A 19,227-nucleotide genomic window follows, 5' to 3' on the forward strand; every position below is an offset into this window, starting at 1 on the left:
CATATGTTTTATGAATCAGAAGTTTTAAATGGGTGTGTTTATAGTTTAATAAACACAATTTAATAAATATTAAATTCTATACAATTAAACACAATTTAATAAATATTGGTATTTTCATTCCTTGGAAAGGAAAACTTAAAGACAATTACCTATTTTGTCTGGGGTTTATTTACTTATAAAATGTATGTGCCAAAAGTTGAATTGTTTTAATACTCCTTTGTCCTTCTGAGAGAATTTGGAAGAAGAAATTGAATTGTTTGTTTACATAGAAAAATATTGAAAGAAAGCTACATTAAATCACATGCATGTGGAAATTAATTGATGGTCCAGAAAAATAAATTTGAATGTACTTCAAATGTTTCTTTTCTCCAGGTTTCTACCTTCTAATTCTTTTATATAAGGTGAAAGGAATTATTTAAATAAGTTCTGTTGTAATTTAATTAAAATATTATTTGGCCTTTCATTTCATTTTCAAAATAATATTTGAAAAATTAAGATAAACCTAAAATCCTTTGATATAGAATTCTGTCCTCTCTGTCATGGACTTGATTAACCCCAGTCTCATTTCTTTCTATGGTCCCTTTCATTGTCTCTCCTTAGGTAAATTTGAACTAGTAGCTGTTTATATATATATCTTTGTCAGGGTCTTGCTCACTTCTAAATATTTACAAATGTCATTACCTAAGAAAGACCCCGTATCACTTCCACTCCAAGTGGCTAGTTTTTTTCCAAACAACCATTCAGTGACAGCAAATCTTATTGGTTCCTTACACATTGCTACTTTTTTGCCCTCTCCCCACATTCTAATAGGAGTCTAAATAAACACAACTTGTTAATTCTCATTTTAAATTTATATTGGAAAAAGTGGCCAGATTTTCACTTATCCTTTTCAAAAAAGGATATCTCTTTACCATCTCTTTACATATTACATCTTAGATTATCTAATCTCCATTTCACTATTATCTGAATATCTGCTGTAGAAGTTTTGTAACAGGAAAGTTAGAAGGTTTGACCATTAATAATCCATAAAGTTTTTTTTTTAAATACATATCAGTGTCAAATTATGTTTACCTAAATTATGTATGTATTTTGTTAACCAACTTGGATAACTTGAATATCTTAGGAAGGATTTAAGGGAAAGAGAGAGTGTTCACTTTTAAGTGAATTTAATTTAAGGGAAAGAATATTTCTTAAGGAGAGGGAAAGGAAGAGAAAAGGAGGAGTACCTGAGGGGAGAAGGGGACGAGAGGAAACGGTTTTGTGTATTGTTAGTGAGGTTTGTGATGACTACTATCTCTTCCTGGAAAAAAATTTAAATGATGAGTTATATCAGTTTTTATCATTAAAATATTATACAGCTATTTTATTGACCAAGTAAAGGAAACAGAATAAAATTATCCTTTAAATCAACTTATGACAAAAGCAGAATCTAGTGGAATCACATGAACTTTTTGGGAAACCCAAGCTAAACTTAACTTAAACTTTGTAGACTCATTGAAATGGGTGGTAATTGTAGTAAAAAATTCCAAGATGAGGTGTGATCATGTGAGTACAGCACTCCAAGCTGTGCTAGACACACAGTGAACACATTATAATAAATGTGCAAAGATACTTTTTACTCTAAGTGACACATTAGTAACAAGAAGATCACAGCCAGAGGCCTAGTCACATTGTGTGTGTATGCATGCTAAGTCTCTTCAGTCGTGTCCAGCTCTTTTTTTGCAACGCTGTAGACTGTAGCCGCCAGGCTCCCAGTCCATGAGATTCTCCAGGCAAGAATACTGAAGTGAGTTGACATTTACTCCTCCAAGGGATTTTCTTGACCCAGGGACTGAACGGAGTTTCTTGTGTCTCCTGCATTGGTAGGCGGGGGAAGCCAGTCACATTAGTAGACCACAATTAGTACATTTGCATTTGAGATATGAAATCCCAAACTTCATTCATGTGTTATATCTCTTAATTATAACAGGGTTGGATTCATGTAGGCTCCCCTAAAGGGCAGATTCCTAAATGTGTAGATTTTGGAAGGAGAGAATTAGAAGCAATAAATAATTAAAAATATACTAAGTGGAATAGGATGGTATTTACTGAAAATGTTTTGAATTTTAAATGTAAACATTCTGAAACTATATCAGTAAAATCCTCTCAATTTAATTAAAAGAAAACACAATAGCTTATAGAAAACTATGCATAATCATTTGATACTGGATTTAAGCAAATCATGTCTCTAGCTTTCAGCCATGATTCTCACTTAGTGGTTCCTGTATTAAAAGAAAAGATGCCAAAATGACATTATTATGACCTGAAAATTAAACCTCTGGATGTTCAAATTGTAAAGCACCACCACAGCAAAATATATGCACAATCATGAATTGTACAGTAATCAAATTTTAATAGGGGGGTGGAATATTAGTGTAGAAGCACATGACTCACCAAAAAAATGTGTTTTTGTTTTGCTCTTTTTTTTTTTCTGCAGGAAAAAGTTCAGCACTTACAGAAGGCTTTTGCTTCAAGAGTAGATAAATCCACACAAACTGAACTTCTAGGCTACGATGTAAGTAGCTATATAAAACCATTTTTATCTTTTTTATTGGTATTCAGACCTCCACAGCTTATTTACTTCTATTGCTGCTGTGTCCATGCATTGATTTAATAGGATTTAGTGGTATACCATTCATCTTTTGCTCTTAAATAATCCCCAAATACCTTCTGGAACTGAAAAAGATAATTACAGGCACTGACTAGCATACCAGTGTCTTATTAATTTCTTTAAACCAACATCTCTAATACAGTCTTCTGAATTAGTGAATTTGCAGACATGTACAAGAGACATATTAGAATACTAAGACAATTTATTTTTAAGAAAGTACTGATTTATTTATCAACAGTTTAATAAAGTTATTAAATCACCAAGGGCCAAGCACATCTTTTTTATATTCTGGCACATAAAAAAGGGAGCACAACTTTGCAGAGAAATTTACAATACTATTTTAGCTCTTGGGCTTTGGTGTGGGCTGCAGAAAGTAATTTAATTGAAAGTTAGCATTTTTTTCCTTCATGTGAAATATTTGTTGAACTGTCAAAATAGGATTGTAAAACATGTTTTAATACAAGATGACTTCCAGTAACACTAAATGATTTTAGAAAACTTTGATTCAAATATCTACTTAAACAAAGCTATGAAATTTTCACTTTTCCTAAGTTCATGACTTTAAATTTTCTTTTAATGAAAACGTAAATGAGTTATCTTCTTTATGTTGAACTTAACGTTTGTGAGAACACTCTTCTTTTAAAAAAAATTTATTAATATTATTTTTACCACTCTATTGGCAAGTAATAATAGAATAGAAATAATTTTAGATTTCATGAAGGGGTTTAATGATAAAATGTCAATCTATCTGCATGTTCTTATGTTTATAACATAAATATGGATGTTACTTTTGTGTTGCCTTTCAAAGTATGTAACATAAAGCTGTCTGTCTCTATTAAGAAATAAACCAGAGTTTTGAATTTCAGTTAAAATGGTTTTCAGATAGTTATGTGCATTATTTTTTAATTAAAAAACATTAAAAGCTATCCCTTTCTTTTGAGTTATTCTCTTATGCTCATTTCATGTTTATTCTTAATACCTAAATATTCTAGATATCAATATTCTGACTATAATACTTCTTCAATTCCAACTTTGTTATTTAAATGATAATGTTTCAGATATTTAAAAGTAAATGTTTTTAGTAAGTTCAAATATGGTTTAGTGCATTAATTCAATATTTATCTGTTTAAGAGGAGTTATTGTTTAATTTTTTCCAGTACATATTATGTGTGCTTAGGTCTTTGGGATATAAAACCAGTATGTATGTTACAGTTAATAATCCATATGTTTTTAAATCTGTGAGTCAGTTGTCCAATAAGAACATAAATTCATAGTCCATATTAAATCTTATTTCAACATAAATTCATTCAACACAGGAGCTGCAAGTAAACTTACAATTCACCTATTTCAATGCCCTCAATTTGCAAACAAGTTGACTGAATTCCAGAAAAGTGAAGTCACTTGTTCACTAATGCACGTTCTTTTTGGAAATCTAGTCTTTTAAAAAGTAGTGATTATTCTTGTAACAAAGAAAAAGGAAGTACTTATGCATTTGCACTCAGATATTTCATTTTACTCAAGAGACTGATGTTTAGCAGACTAAACTCTAAATTTCTAAATGACTGAATGTAAATATAGAATGTAACCCTTTTAGATCTATAGCACTATTGGTGACAGTAGTGAGAAATGATCACTAAGACATGAATGGTATATGTGGGGAGATAGCTAAGTTGTAGCTACTAGATATTCCTTATGCATTTGAATGCCTGTCTATGCCCCATACTTTTCTTGTTTTTACAAAATGTCTTATATTAATGGTATTTAATTCTCCAAACATGTAAATAAAAATTAAAGCCATGATCATAGTTAATTCTTCACCATACCTAGCTTCTTCTCATATCTGACAATGAGAGCTTAATGTATCTTACTAGATAAAAGTAATATTAAAGAATAATTTCTTAGTAGTGAGTCCTTAAACGATCCCCTTGTACAAGTTTCTGATACGATTTGGGTAGTCATTAACATAGAATAATATTCTAAAGATTTCATATTTCGTACTTCTTGGTGATATATTTTAGGACATAAGCATCAGAATCAACAAATTACCAAAGATATGCATGCAGAACCTTCTACCAGTAACTAGATGTAACTGTCATAATAGATTTTAAGGCAATTGGCATTAAAAAAAAAATAAAACCTGGGAAGGGAAATATTTTAAATAAAACAAGTAAAGCATTTTAAATCTGCTGAGTCTTGTAACTATTTGGAATATTATTCGTTAATAGTGTAACTTTTTCATGACTGAAATATATTTTCTATAATTTTCAATACCTGTTTATAATTTTTATATTCTTGTATGCAATAAGAATAATTTGTTATCTGTGATATTTTGCTCACATTTTCTCAGGAAATGTAATTTGATCTTTAATTTATCACAAGCGTATATATATACCTACATGCATGCTATTTGAAATTTGCAATAGTATTTGTGAGAAAAAAAATCTTGCAGAAATCTCGCATATTATGGATGATGTTTTCACGTCTTTCTTTTTAAAGCTGTCAATATTAGCTGCAAATTGTTCTTTACTGATCTTTATGGATCATGTTTCAGTGATATGAATATCAGAATATAAGAGACTACAGTATCTATTAATATAATTTCCTTGTGAAGATAGTTGGTACTACACATTTTGCTTAAAATTGGAAATAGAATCCCCAGAAGATATTAATTATAATGAAAGCTATTAAAAGAAATTTCCAAAAATTCACTACAGTGATTAAGTTCAAAGGTTTGTACAATAAACAACTTCTAGCCTGCCAAAGATTTATCAAGAGTCTTAAAACTAATGTTAAAGTACAACATGCTCTGATTTCTAATGCAAGTGGCAATAATTATTTAAAAACAGTTTCAGAGTGTTTCAGCAAAGGCCTATAAACACAATAGTTCTTATGATGAGGGAGATTGTTAAATGATGAATGTGTCTTAAATAATCAATACCAATTTAACCTCTTTCACCCTCCTGTGTTTGCACAGGCTTAGTTTATTGAAAGATCAAAGAATAATTTCTTAGGTGTCAGTTGTGTTATTAAAACAGGATGGAAGATGAATAGATGTAGTCAGGTAGCAATGTTGTCAATTACAAGATTATGTTAAGAGGTAGGCAAGATTCTTCTGATTACATCAGCTGTATAAATAGATACTTCAACAAAACACATATGCTGCCTATAAAAATTTTATAGTTTGAACTACTGCAAATAACATTTTGGTTAAAGCAGTTGAGAATGAATGACCAAATGCTACAGTGCAATTTTATTTTCTGACAGTGAGAAGATTCAGATCCTATAATTAATTTGACACCATCATGGACAATTTTTTAACTTCCTTTTGTTGTTCTACAGAAGATTGTCATTTTCAAAGTGACTGATTAACTTTAGGTGTAAATTTTCCTTTCAGTTACTCCCTAAACTTGACTCAGAACAGTCACAGTGTCTTGAGATTGCTCCTTAGGGAGAAACACTGAAGTATTAAGATCTTCACTCATTAACATATATTTTACACTTTATTTAAAATAATTGTTTAGTTGAACTAGGAATGTTTTGTTCATACTTTAAGAGTTTTAAAGGTACCAGGTCTTTCATCAGATATTATTATCCATCACTGTTATTCTAAATATTATTAATAGTTTGTATGTGGCTATTTTAAAATCAGCTGAATTGTGGTTTCACACATATTATGTCTCAGTCATGCATGAGTGAAGCATAAATCAGTATGGAAATGTATACTCACACCTCTGTGTGTTCTGCAAATATTTTAATACGTTTCCAAGGGTGGGACTTGCTTTATAAACTCAGCTTTCTACTTAACTAGTTGCATTATGAATACAGATTTTGAAAAACTCAATGCAATTACCTGTGTATTTGCAATCTATGCTATTTTTCTCATGTTTAATTTTGGAGGCCCTCCTGGCACAGTTAGTGGTGTTCAGGGAATTCTAACAAATATGGAAATAGTTCATCAAGTAAGGAATAAGAGTAATTAGTTTTTACAGTAATTGTTTTATTAGCTATTAGAGCAGGAGAGTATTTTGTGTTATGCTAATACATTATATCAACTTATGTTTTAAGCCCGGGCTTCTCAGGTAGCTCAGAAGGTACCGTCTTAGCTCAGAAGGTACCATCTTAGCTCAGAAGGTACCGTCTTCTGCCTGCAATGCAGGAGACCAGAGTTAAATCCCTGGGTCAGGAAGATCCCCTGGAGAAGGAAATGGCAACCCACTCCAGTATTCTTGCCTGGAAAGATCCTGTGGATGGAGGAGACTGGCAGGCTACTGTCTGTGGAATCACAAAGAGTGGGAGACGACTGAGTGACTAACACTTTCATGGGTTAAGTCCAATTCTAAGAATTGATTAACTATTGATTAGGCTGTCTCATCTAACTGCTAATAAGCTGTAGTTTCTTAAATCTGTTTTAGATCCATCCATTGCTATCATCTTTCTTAAATTCAGTACTTATCCTGATCATGCCTCAATGTGATCCAGTATTTAGTACAGGAGTGCCTTCCCCTAATGTGCTTCATTCTTTAATATTTACTTAGCTCAGGTATTTATGCTGATTTTTAGAAACTAAAACCAAAAAACAAACAAAAAAAAAACAGATTTGAAACTGAATGATAAAAAAAAAAAACTGAATGATATATTCCAGGCTTTCTTTTTTTTTTTTAAGGTTTTTAAAATAGCATTTAATACTTAAAAGTTAACATGTGCATAACAGAAAGCCAAAGAAAGCAAGACGCAAAAAACAAAGCCATTCATAATCACAAGCAGTTTACCGTTTGATGTTCCTTCTGGGTCTCGTTTGCGTATTTCTTTTGAACTCCAATTTTTGTATTACATTAAAGGCAACTTTCAGACAAGAACATTGATGAAAACACCGAAAACAACATCTGTCACAGTTGTTTGCTAATTAATGGAGGAATCACAGCTTAGAATGGTAACATTCTAAGGGCATCACTTTTGAAAATCCATACATGTATTCATTCAACAAATATTGATAAGTGCTTCCTGGAAGCCAGGCCTTGTTCTGTGTACTTGGTATACATCCTTTAACCAAACAAATAATCCCTCGGGGAGTTTGTGTTTCATTATTATATTTAAAACAAAAAAAATTAAATATAATAAATAAGCAAAGTGTAAGGTATGTTAGAAGCTCCTAAGTGGAATGTAAAAGAGAAAAAAACACAAGGAAAAGATAATTGTGAGTGTAGGGTTGTGGGCAGGGTTAGGATCAGAAATTTTATATAGAGTGATCTGGACAGATCTGAGGGTGACATGGGCCTTGTGAGACTTGAAGGAGGTGAAGTGAAAATCACCATTAGCCAGAAATCCTTTTGTGATGTGCTTCTTGAAACCTGTTGAAGACCCTCAGTCAGAACAAATTGATGTATCTTGGCTCCATGGAAAAGAATAATTGGCTTCATTTAGGGGCCCTCTATTATAAAAATAGGCATTAAACCCCAGAATCAGACCCAGTGTACCAAGCGACTCATGCTAGGGGAACCTAGACCACCCGAGGGAACAGCCTGCTCAGCCTCTTAAGATAATATTCACTTCCATAGGCGCTGAGAAGAAAGCTGGGGAAAATCAAGTTCAATAAGTAAATTACATTTGCTTTGCTTCTTTTTTTTTTCTTGCTTGCTTTGTCTCCACCCTCTTCTCTCTCTGTGTACCACTATTCTTCAGCCCAGGCAGTGCTAACTCTATAAACTTTAAATGTATAATTAGATTTCACTGTATATCTACACATCCCATTTATTAGAGATATGCTACTAAAAGTGAATAGAGAAAGCACTCAGTAATTACTTCGTGAAAAATGAATATATTAACTAAAAGACTCTAATGTTATATTTATAATCCTAAAAAATCTGTAACAAATCACTATGCATTATTTTACTTTATTCACAAGAATCATACAAAAGTACATATTGCTACCTTATATTTTTACTCTATATTTGTTATATTGAACTGATATTTTTCAGTGACTACTTTGTGCCTTTTAGAAGACATATTAATATTAAATGCAAATCAGCATAGACCACCAGGTGAGGTGAAAATCACCTTTTAAAACATGGATGACAACATGCAGTTGTCCTTAACATGCTGCATTGAATGGTTCCTTTTAAAATCCTGAATCTTTATCTAGGAACTAGATCATTCCTGGAATGTCTCCAGGTCTTTAATTCTTGCTGCATAGAATCGGTGTTAGTTAACTGATAATTCTTTTGTTAAGTGAATCTGTGGTTGAAATACTGATGGGGGAAATAGCAAGGCTAAGTTTTAACCAAGAAAACTTGTATAATTGTAGAAATATTAATTAAAACAAAGCAAAGGAGCACACCCACAAATATTTTATATAGCTCAAATTATGTGGGGGAGGAAAAATTACTTTCCCTCTACCCTTCTTGGCTGAGGACCCCACTCTGCAATAATAGGAGACAGAATAACTGTAGAAAACAAACAAGTTTAGCAACATGTATACTGCCTGTACAGAGAAGGCAATGGCACCCCACTCCAGTACTCTTGCCTGGAAAATCCCATGGACAGAGGAGCCTGGTAGGCTGCAGTCCATGGGGTCGCTAAGAGTCGGACACGACTGAGCGACTTCACTTTCACTTTGAACTTTCATGCACTGGAGAAGGAAATGGCAACCCACTCCAGTGTTCTTGCCTGGAGAATCCCAGGGACGGGGGAGCCTGGTGGGCTGCCGTCTATGGGGTTGCACAGAGTCGGACACCACTGAAGCAACTTAGCAGCAGCAGCATACTGCCTGTATAAATGGGAGATACCCAGGAAAGCAGTAATTCCTTGAAATGGCCTAAACCACCACCTTAAATACCATTTCTAGCTGAAGACAAGAGGATGGGAGTAGGGACAGTAGTTATGGGAGGTTTCCAGAAAAAAATACAGTAAACAAAGGATATGATTGTTATGCAGATTTAAGTTGGTGCCTTCTTCATAAATAAAATTTTCTAGAGATTTGGTCATCTTCCTCTTTCTGGTACAGTGAGGGAGATACCCTTAAAAACAGAGGTTCATCTTAAAAATGTGAATTCTTCTTACAAAAGGAACTTTTTAGTTTTTTAGAGCTTCTCCCGCTGTTTCTTAAAAGTAACAACCTCAAGATAAACCATTTGTCAAAGAAGCATGTTTTGGTGTAGTATATTTTGCTGTCCTTCAACTCATAATAGTGAGGATCATACTTGCTTAAAATTATGTTGATTCTGTAATAGTACTGATATGAGAAAAGAAATGTAGATATTTGTTGAAAAGAAAATTTTTCCCAACCCACTTCTACTTCCATCTGAGATTGCCATCTCTATAGGAAATCTGATTTCAAAATTTCAGATAGTTCCTTAGAAAATTCTAGAAGCCATTTTGGTATTTTCCAATATGCTAAATGTCATTGCGTAAAAGAGAGTCCCTTCTGAAGGAAGAAAACAAAATGTATATACTAAAGACATCTCTCAGTGTCTATTTATCATGATTATGGAATTGTTGCTAATCATAATTTATATTAAGTTCTAAGAGTTTACTCAAGTACTTGTTCAATGTAAATCTTTGAGTGTTTATATTTACTGATTTCTAGAGAAAGTAATGATTTCCTTTAATGTGGTCTACAAGAAAGAAAATCTGTAAAATGAAATTTATTCTTTATATATATATACACACATATCCTTGCAATATAAGTATAAAAATATTTATACGGATAAATAAAGTGTTAGTCACTCAGTGGTGTCTGACTCTTTGCAACCTGTGGACTGTAGCCCACCAGACTCCTCTACTGTTCTCAGGCAAGAACACTGGAGTGGGTTGCCATTTCTCTCCCTGGGATCTTTCCAGCCCAGGGATCAAATGTGCATTTCCTGCATTGGTAGGCAGATTTGTGTATATTACTACAGCATTCTTTACCTTCGCAAATTAATTATTAATAAATTTTATAATTTCTAGAAGTTTGTCATCTTTTTTATAGTAAAGTCTTTCAAAGTGACACAAGAAATGTTTACTTACAAACCCAAATATAATCAATTCCTCTATCATGGGAAGTCAAAAGTAGATAAGCCTGTGTTGAGTAATAATTGTTTAATATTTTGTCTTATTTGGAAAAAATTTACGTATTCAATACGATTCTATCACTTTACTCAGCAAAACTCTAAGGACTGAAATTACCAAAAGGATTTGTGAAACTACTTAAGTAGACATACAGTAATGTATAATTATTGCTGAAAAGCTCAACTAAAAACTCTTATCCTACTTTAATCACTTGTTCTCAACAGTTATGTTTCAATTACTTTTGAAAACTTTGTGTGGCATTAGACAAAGTCAGCCATCATCCTAAGCTGTTTGTCTTGCCTATAAATTTTCTAACAGAGATAGTAGAACTTCTTAGACTAGTAAACCTAGATAGAATGAGTGTTACATGTCTGCATTATATTTAATGTTAATAACACTGAAGTTATGTCTTTTAATTAAACCAATAAATTTCAGATAGCTTTTATTTGCTGGCGATTATTCAATATTCTGTGATTTTTTTTAATTGGATTACTATATTTCTGAAAGTTTCAGGAATACTTAATTTATAAAGCACTTATTTGAAGTCAGTTGTGTAGAGGTCTTTTACAAAATAATTCTGGCAGTGACATCTGGAGGTAGAAAAATATCACACATCTACAACATGCATGTATAGACATCTATAAACATACAGATACAAATATAGATCTTATAGCTTTCATTTATAAAATTTAGCTATGAGTCAGGTGTATTACAATACTTGACTAGTTTTTGAGATCAGATGGATCCAAATTGTGTTTCTAGAAGTTTGTTCATTAAGATGTTTGCAACTTTGTTTTTGTTATTGTCTTTGTTGTTCTTGTTCCCCCCCCCCCAGTATGTGTAAAAGAGACTTGGAATTTTTCATTTGCCTGTTTTTAAAATAACTCCTTTTTTCTATTTCTAAGAAACATATCCCTAAAGTTTGCATTTCAAAGAGTAGTTCTTAGGTTCTAGAGAAGATGGAATAGAAAAATTTTAAGATTTGGTAGAAAATTTACATTTCAAAGACACAGAGAAAATATCCAAATTTTCTCCAAAATGGGATATATTTGCCTGTTATCTGAGGCCTGAAATAATTACTATTTAAACTTTCCTTATTTTTCTAAAGTGTTGGGCTTCCCTGGTGGCTCAGATGGTAAAGGATCCACCTGCAAGGAGGGAGACCTGGGTTCAATCCCTGGGTTGGGAAGATCCCCTAGAGGAGGGCATGGCAACTTACTCCAGTATTCTTGCCTGAAGAATCCCCATGGACAGAGGAGCCTGGTGGGTTACAGTCCATGGGGTTGCAAAGAGTCAGACGTGACTAAGCACACAGCACCAACCTTTTGAAAGCATTTTGAGATGAATAGAGGACTTTAAGGGGGAGGGGGTTAAAAAAAAGAAAAGGTGGACTTTGAATTGTTTCTAGAGCTGCAGCTCTGGTTTTGCAAAGATTTGAAAGGCAAAGTTGTTTCTAATTCCTCAAAGAATTTAGTTGTAGCCTAAATTATATATCAAGGGACTGAGCTTCCCATCCAAATAGATTATTTTCAGTTTACTTTATATCAGGTAGAGGATTTCCAACTAAAATGGAAAAATCCTGGAGCTTTAGGGTTTAGTGCAGTATGCCTTTCTGAAAAAAATGTGTATAGAGCATTCAGCAAAGGCCTTACAATGTTATATTTTTTTTTTCCTGAGTGTACAATTCAACCTTAGACCAATTAACCTTTTGAGGAGAAAGCCTCTACTTTTGTTTCAGTCAGTACCTGAACATTAGCCTCTAGCTGATGTTTCTTGATCATTTGAAAGAGGGCCTGGGAGAAAATCTGGTCATCTGTTTCTTCCCTGAGGGGATTTTCCCAAGAGGCCTTCTGGCTTATCTGATAAATACAGTGCAATCATGGGTGGGAAGAATACCCTTTAGCTACCAATCAGGGTTTCTATGATGTCCACTAATCTTTGTAACTGTTCTCTAAATCTGATAGAATCTGCTGAAAGGCATGATAAAGGAGGCTTTGTGATTTTATCTTGTTAGAGGAATCTGTAAGGCAGGCTATTTTAATTCTTAGTGTCCTCTTTTCAATTTGGTCTTTCCATAGGTACCAAAAAGAAACTTGTTAGAATGAGAGCTCTCTATTTTTCTTAAAATATAGAAATTTTTCCAGTTCACAGGATTCATCATCTGGTTGTTGACAAGTAGGATCTTATATTAATCTCAATAGCATCTCAAATCAATAAGGCTTTTTATGGCTTGATCTTGGATGCTAGAGGCATCCCAAAAGGCATCTCTATCTGTCTATAGGGAGACAGATCCAGGAGACCTACCTTTGGTAAGAAATATTACCCTTGGCTAGCTTCTGTCAGTTTTCCAGATTCGCTTGTGCAGACTCCAGAGCAACTATGGTGCTTCAGCAGCATATGGTGGATCTGAAAGCTGTAGGGGTAGAAAAATAATTTTCCCTCTATCTGTCTAGGTTCTCGACTGAGTCTTCCCATTATAAAAGACATTAACAGGAGAAAAGCAAAAATTTAATAACGTGTATATTTTCTGTTTACATGTAAGATATACAAAGAAACTGAGTTAACTCCCTAAAATAGCCAAGTCAACACTATAAATACGGCTGCCAGCTAAAGATGAAAGAAATGTGGAGCAGTGGGGAGGCAAGTTAAGGGAGGTTACCAGGAACAACACAGTCAACAAGGTTACGGTTGTTATAAAGATTCAAGTCAGTGCCCTCTCCATTGACAAGAGTTTCTAGAGATTTAGTCAACATCTTCTTTCTGGTATAGAGAGTGAGACAAGTCTTAAAAATGGAGAATCCCTTATGATGTAAATGTTTCTTATGAAAGGCTAACTTTACTCAGTTTTCAAAGCTTCTTCTGTGTCTGTAGTTTCTTAAAAATCGCATTTTCTTAATTCAGTGCAGTTTTTATACTAAAGAGACGTATTTCAGGATAAGTTCTGTTCACTTTCACTAGCTTATATCTTCTGCCAATAAAAGAAGCAGTAATAATTTTGAGGAAAAAGCATTAAAATATTGGATTTTTTGTTGTTCAGTCACTAAGTCATGTATTATTGTTTCAAAATAAGGATGTAAAGTGTTTTAATAATTTATGAATAACTACAGAGAACTAAAGAAAAAATAACTTCCATAAATGTTTGGCTCATACCAAATAGGCAAAGGAATTAGAATTTTCAGAATAATGCATTACAGAAAATTTCCTAAAAGAGAGCTACATGTAACTTAACCTCATGCTCTATAAAGTAAGAATATCAGGAAATTACACTCTTGCATGGTGCCACATTTTTAAGATGATGATTAGAATTTTAAACATATACAGCTGAATTACAGTAGAGAAAATTTATACTAAAAAGAATGTAATTTGCAATTCAGAGTACTTAAAGAGTCATAGTTCTTCATATATCAGAATTACTTCAGGTTTGTCATTATTTTATGAGCTTTGTACTTATAAGTGGATCTACAGATTTGGATTTAATCCATCAAATTACAGGAAAATTTGTTTAAGCTTTAGTCTAATACAGTGTAATTTTCAAAAAGAAATATAAATAGGTTCAATATTTTCTTGCATTGGAAAAGTATAACCTAAAAATTAATGAATTAGTCGCTTTTTTAGTCTAAGAAAAGACTAGAATTAGAAATATAGTGTTTTTCAAATTTTAAGATTATAAGAAACACTTTATATTGCTCCAAAAATGCTATTTAGTTATTTTTAATTTGTGGGAAAGTTGCTACAAACTCTAATTTAGTCTGGAAGGATTAAATTTTCTTCTTTGAGGGCATATCAGTAATAAGTCACTATTGGGCCTTAAGATAAACATGCTTGCTGTGAGTGTATGTATTATTTTCTACTCTTTTAAAGGTTTTTCCCCTCTATTTTGATGTTTTATCATGTTAAACATACAGACACTGAATCCAGAGTATATCTGTAAATATATATACATAAACATACCTGTGTTTACATATTTTAGCATGGATATTATTGTACTGTAATATTAATAACTTCTACTTTATAGTTTAAATGACTAGATAGTATTCAATCATGTGACCTTTTAAACATCTATTTTACTTTTCTCAAGTATTTTCCCTTTAAAGAATAACATTGTCATATATTATAATTCCCTATCGAGAGAGATTTTGAAAAATCTTAACAAAAATGTACATAATTTTATTCTCCATCTATCAATACTGTCTCTATCACTTGACATAGTACATATGTTCTGCTATATGCCAAATAGCTTTTCTATAAGATTTTCCTTTATGGGTATTATTTATAATAGTTAAAGATGAAAACAACACAAAATATCCATCAATAGGAAGGTGTTTAGTGATGGCTCATTCACAAAATGGAGGGCTACCCAGTCCTTGCCAAAAAAGAGGAAACATCAATGTTCTGATAGGGAATAATCTCTAGACTTACATTAATAAGTGAAACAATGAAGCTGTAAGGCCATTTCAATATCCCCAGAGTGGTTAATAATAAAAAAGTACCCTATTTTCAAATTACTGTTGTCTCTACAGTCAAGTTAAGGGGAACCATTTATTTTCATCAGTTGAGCTTTAATATTCCCGGTAATTTCCTGCCCTTACCTCGTGTTCTACTAGCTAAAGAGGACAGAAAGTTATTGAGGCTTTTTGTCCTCATCACATGACAAATATCAGATTATAAACTCTTATGGAAGCAAAAGCTAGGATCATATACTTTATGACATCTATTTCACTGAACATATTTAATCTATTATATGTTCTCCTTCATTTTAGAATATTAAAAGGTGAATCTGTCAGAGCTTTATTAAAAACATGAATGTTAGGAGTCATAAAATACATTGGAATATAGATTCTAGATTTTTAAAATTTATAAAATATATTTTTTCTTTTTCTATTCATTCAACTACCATTTGGGAAACAGATACCAAACACTGAATATCCATTTATATGTTAGCCTTAATGATTCTGGAGAATTTTTTTTTTTAAATAACATGTTTGGTTTGCAAATACATAAATGCTTCTCTATAGAACATACAAGCAAAGCCCTGAGTTTACGTCCACCTCCAAGAGAGTATACCCTTTTTCATTTATATAATCATTTAAAAAATAAAAGTAAAAAAGGTGTCGCGGCACTGAGATTGAGTGAAAGGTTGTTGCTGAACCACAAAAGACACTGGGATCCTTGGCCTCCGGAGGAGAAGAATTCAATCCGAGGCCATAGACTTGATTGCTCAGAGCTTTTGTGTAATAAAGTTTTATTAAGCATAAAAGAGATAGAGAAAGCTTCTGACACAGACATCAGAAGGAGGCAGAAAGAGTGTCCCCTTGCTAGTGTTAGCAACGGAGTTATATACCTTTTAATTAGTTATTACAATGAATCAAAAGAATGTCTCAAGTTTGTGAAAATTTTACTAGACCCATTCCCACAATTTACATTTTAGGATAACAAGATTAGAATTTAACAATAGAAAGATCCTACCAGACCCACTCCCATAATATACATTCTAAGATATCAGGATTAGTCAGAAGGTTTTCAGGAAGGAGAAACTGTCCGCAAGCACTATACATTGTTGTATAATCCCTAGTACAGAGTTTAAACTGAGTTGTGTAATTGACTAAGACTAAGGAATGTAGACAAAAAAAGTTTGTTCTTTCCTCCTCCTTGAGAATTCCAGACCCCTATCTCCACTTCAAGGGCCCCAGACCGCTTTCTTCTCCTTGGGGACCCTGAACTTCTTATCAATCTGCCTAGGAATTGACTCTCTCAGTAACAGTGAAGAAGAAATGCACAAGTTTTCTTTCTTCATAAACTTTGTCATCTTGTGGATGAGGACAGGAAATCAACTAGAAATGAAGAGACAGCGTTTCACATGGTAATAAAGGACCATGATGTAAATAAGCAGAAAGATGAGATTAAGTGATGAGTCCAGTGAAGTAGGAGCACTTGTGCCTTCACTGTGAGGGAAGACTCATCAGGAAGACCTGAGAATGTTGCCTCTGAGCTGTAACCTGAGTGATGGATCAACTGTTCACAAAACTGGAGCATCTTGACAGGACAAATTGGATTATAAAGAACAGTCACCTTCCAGTACTGATTGCTGCTTTAGGATGGATTTCCATTGGTTTTGGTCTTGACTTCCTACTCAAGTCTCTACTTATTCTAATCTATATATACATCACAGATAAATCTAAAAGAAATAATCACAAACATGCAGCTTGCAGTATGTTGTATTTCTACTTTAAAACTCTTAATGGCTAACTAAGGCTTAAAAGATAAAATCCACATTGCTCAAACCAGCATTCTAGCTGCTAAAATTACACTCTTTCCTATTTAAGCAATTTTAGCTCTAATTGTTCCCAAACATAAACCTTTTATTCCACTTAAGCTGCTCCAACACAAGTTGCTACTTCTTGTCTCCCTTGTTTAGTGTTTTTGGTTTGTTTTGGTTTTAACTGTTTTGTTTAGAATGGCCCTCCTCTATAATGTGTCTCTTTTTAAACCCAACTCCAATCCCCTACCCTTGATCTGGAGTGATCTCTCTTTCCGTAGAATAATTTCCGCAGTTACTAGTCCTGACAACCTATCCTGTAGCTGGCAGTACTAGATATTGTTATATGCTCTATATATTTATGTATGTATCTCCTGTGTATTGACATGGAACTTATTATCTTGTAGTATGGCTAATCTTTTCTGTATCATTTCTATCTCTCCAACTGAATTCTGCATTCCTTAGGAGCAGCTGCCATATTCTAAACTTCTTAGACCCTCTATTTCTTTTTATACACATTGCCTGAACAATGGAGTTCCTTTTTTTAAAGGTGAAATATTTTGAAATGTTTTAATTTCCTGTCACTTAAAATTTCAATAAAGAATAAATTAATAATAATTGTGGTAGGTTGAAAATTCTTTTGGAGCTTTGTATTCAGGATGATCTATAAAAATATCAGGAGAGCCATATAGATGTACCTATTAATTATTTAATTTTCTGGAAATGAAGACTATATGAAGAGTTGAATAAAACTGTTTTTTCACTCCATTTATAAAACCAAGGGAATAAAATTTTGCTAACCGGTCTTCACTCTTTCACCTTGTGTTCAGTTGTAAAGTATTTAATTGGAAGTTGGGAGCTTGGAAACATTACTAATATAAATATATTTAATGAGTTTTAATTACAGTTTTCACTTAGAAAATCATAGGTAGAATAGATTTATGTTGGTCTGTCTGTTGTTTTTTTTTTTTAATTTGTTTTTAAACATTTTAAATCTTCATGTTAAAGTATGTGTTTATTTCATTTTATTAATTTGATGTCATTCATTTATTTATTTTTGTTTTCTTCTTTTCAAGGCCCTGTGGAATCCTACATGCACTGAAGGTTTATTTAAACCAATACATAATATTTCAACTTAGCTTACATCATTATTTGATAATAAATGTATCACAAATCTGACATGCTAAATATCAAATCAATTTTCCATTATTTCTTGCATTAGCTATTTCTCAGAGTATATAATACAGAAATGTTTCCATTCCAAATATTTCACACTTTTTGCATTTGTACACATTTGCATAAAATATTAGTGGATGTAGTTTAAACTAACATTCCTACCTTGCTGTATTTTTAAAACAAAAATAGACTTTTAATTTTAAATTATCTCTATATGCAGCTGTTCTATATATAATATTCCACTTGGCAGTACATATTTTTTTGTTTAACCTTCTCATCCATGTCATTTGTGTCTCTGGTTATAGTCTTTGTTTAATTTCACCATATATTCTATGTATATTAGATAAATTTGAAAGCAGTGATTCTAATTTGGCCCATCATTGCATAACAGTTCTTACTGAAGAACTAAATTGCCTCTATTTTTTGCTTGCATTGAGATCAGAAGATGAAAATATATGTCTTCAAATGAAGTAAATCGTGAAGAGTCTTATTCTCTCTGTAGGTAGTAAAAACTTTATATCTCTAAACAAGTGAAGAAAGTTTATTGGCTATTGACCTCATATTGAGGAGAAGTCTGTTGAATGTCTCATTAAAAAAAATAAAAAAACCTGTCTCCTGGACTTGGCATCACTGCCTGATTCCTGTGTGTCCTTGTTTATTACCTTTCTATAATACCTCACTTTAATTATCAAATGTCTGGGTAGCAACAAGGCACTCTTGCAAGTTGTAGTTTATTGCAAGGATAAGTGACAGAACCTAGAAATGTCTCCATCTCGTACTGCAGGGCAACAGAAGAGCCATAGGGCTAAGGAGAGGAAAGCAGATTTTACTGAATTCTATATTTTTTTTAAACAGGAAGTGAAATAATCATAGTTAATGGTGGTAACATTTAGAACTATGCTATGAAATTTCTTATTTGACTCATTTGTAACATATGCATGATCAAAAGTTGGTTGTAAATCATGGTATTAAAATAAAACTATAAATATATTTATTCACTTGAAAACATTGTGTGTGTCCTTGTTGACTTTGCTCTTTTAAAAACATAAAATACATCTTTTTATGATTCAGGATACGAAAATGATTTTGTTCCTCTAAC

The 19,227-nt window shown here is 32.6% G+C and overlaps 1 protein-coding gene across 5 annotated transcripts in view; it reads left to right on the top strand.

Moving 5' to 3' along the window:
* CCSER1 (coiled-coil serine rich protein 1) overlaps positions 1-19,227 on the top strand; it is a 1,336,256-nt gene that overhangs the window by 759,108 nt on the left and 557,921 nt on the right. For 3 of the 5 annotated variants that reach the window (XM_081594745.1, XM_081594754.1, XM_081594785.1), the window contains exon 9: positions 2,477-2,554. In XM_081594745.1, the coding sequence (XP_081450871.1) occupies positions 2,477-2,554 (78 nt within the window). Of the gene's footprint in view, positions 1-2,476; positions 2,555-18,028; positions 18,749-19,227 lie in introns of those variants that run through there. The other 2 variants (XM_081594765.1, XM_081594775.1) reach the window with 1 other exon arrangement.

Source organism: Giraffa tippelskirchi, chromosome 1 (assembly GCF_054371585.1).
Source record: "Giraffa tippelskirchi isolate mGirTip1 chromosome 1, T2T-mGirTip1v1.2.pri, whole genome shotgun sequence".
NCBI lineage: Eukaryota > Metazoa > Chordata > Mammalia > Artiodactyla > Giraffidae > Giraffa > Giraffa tippelskirchi.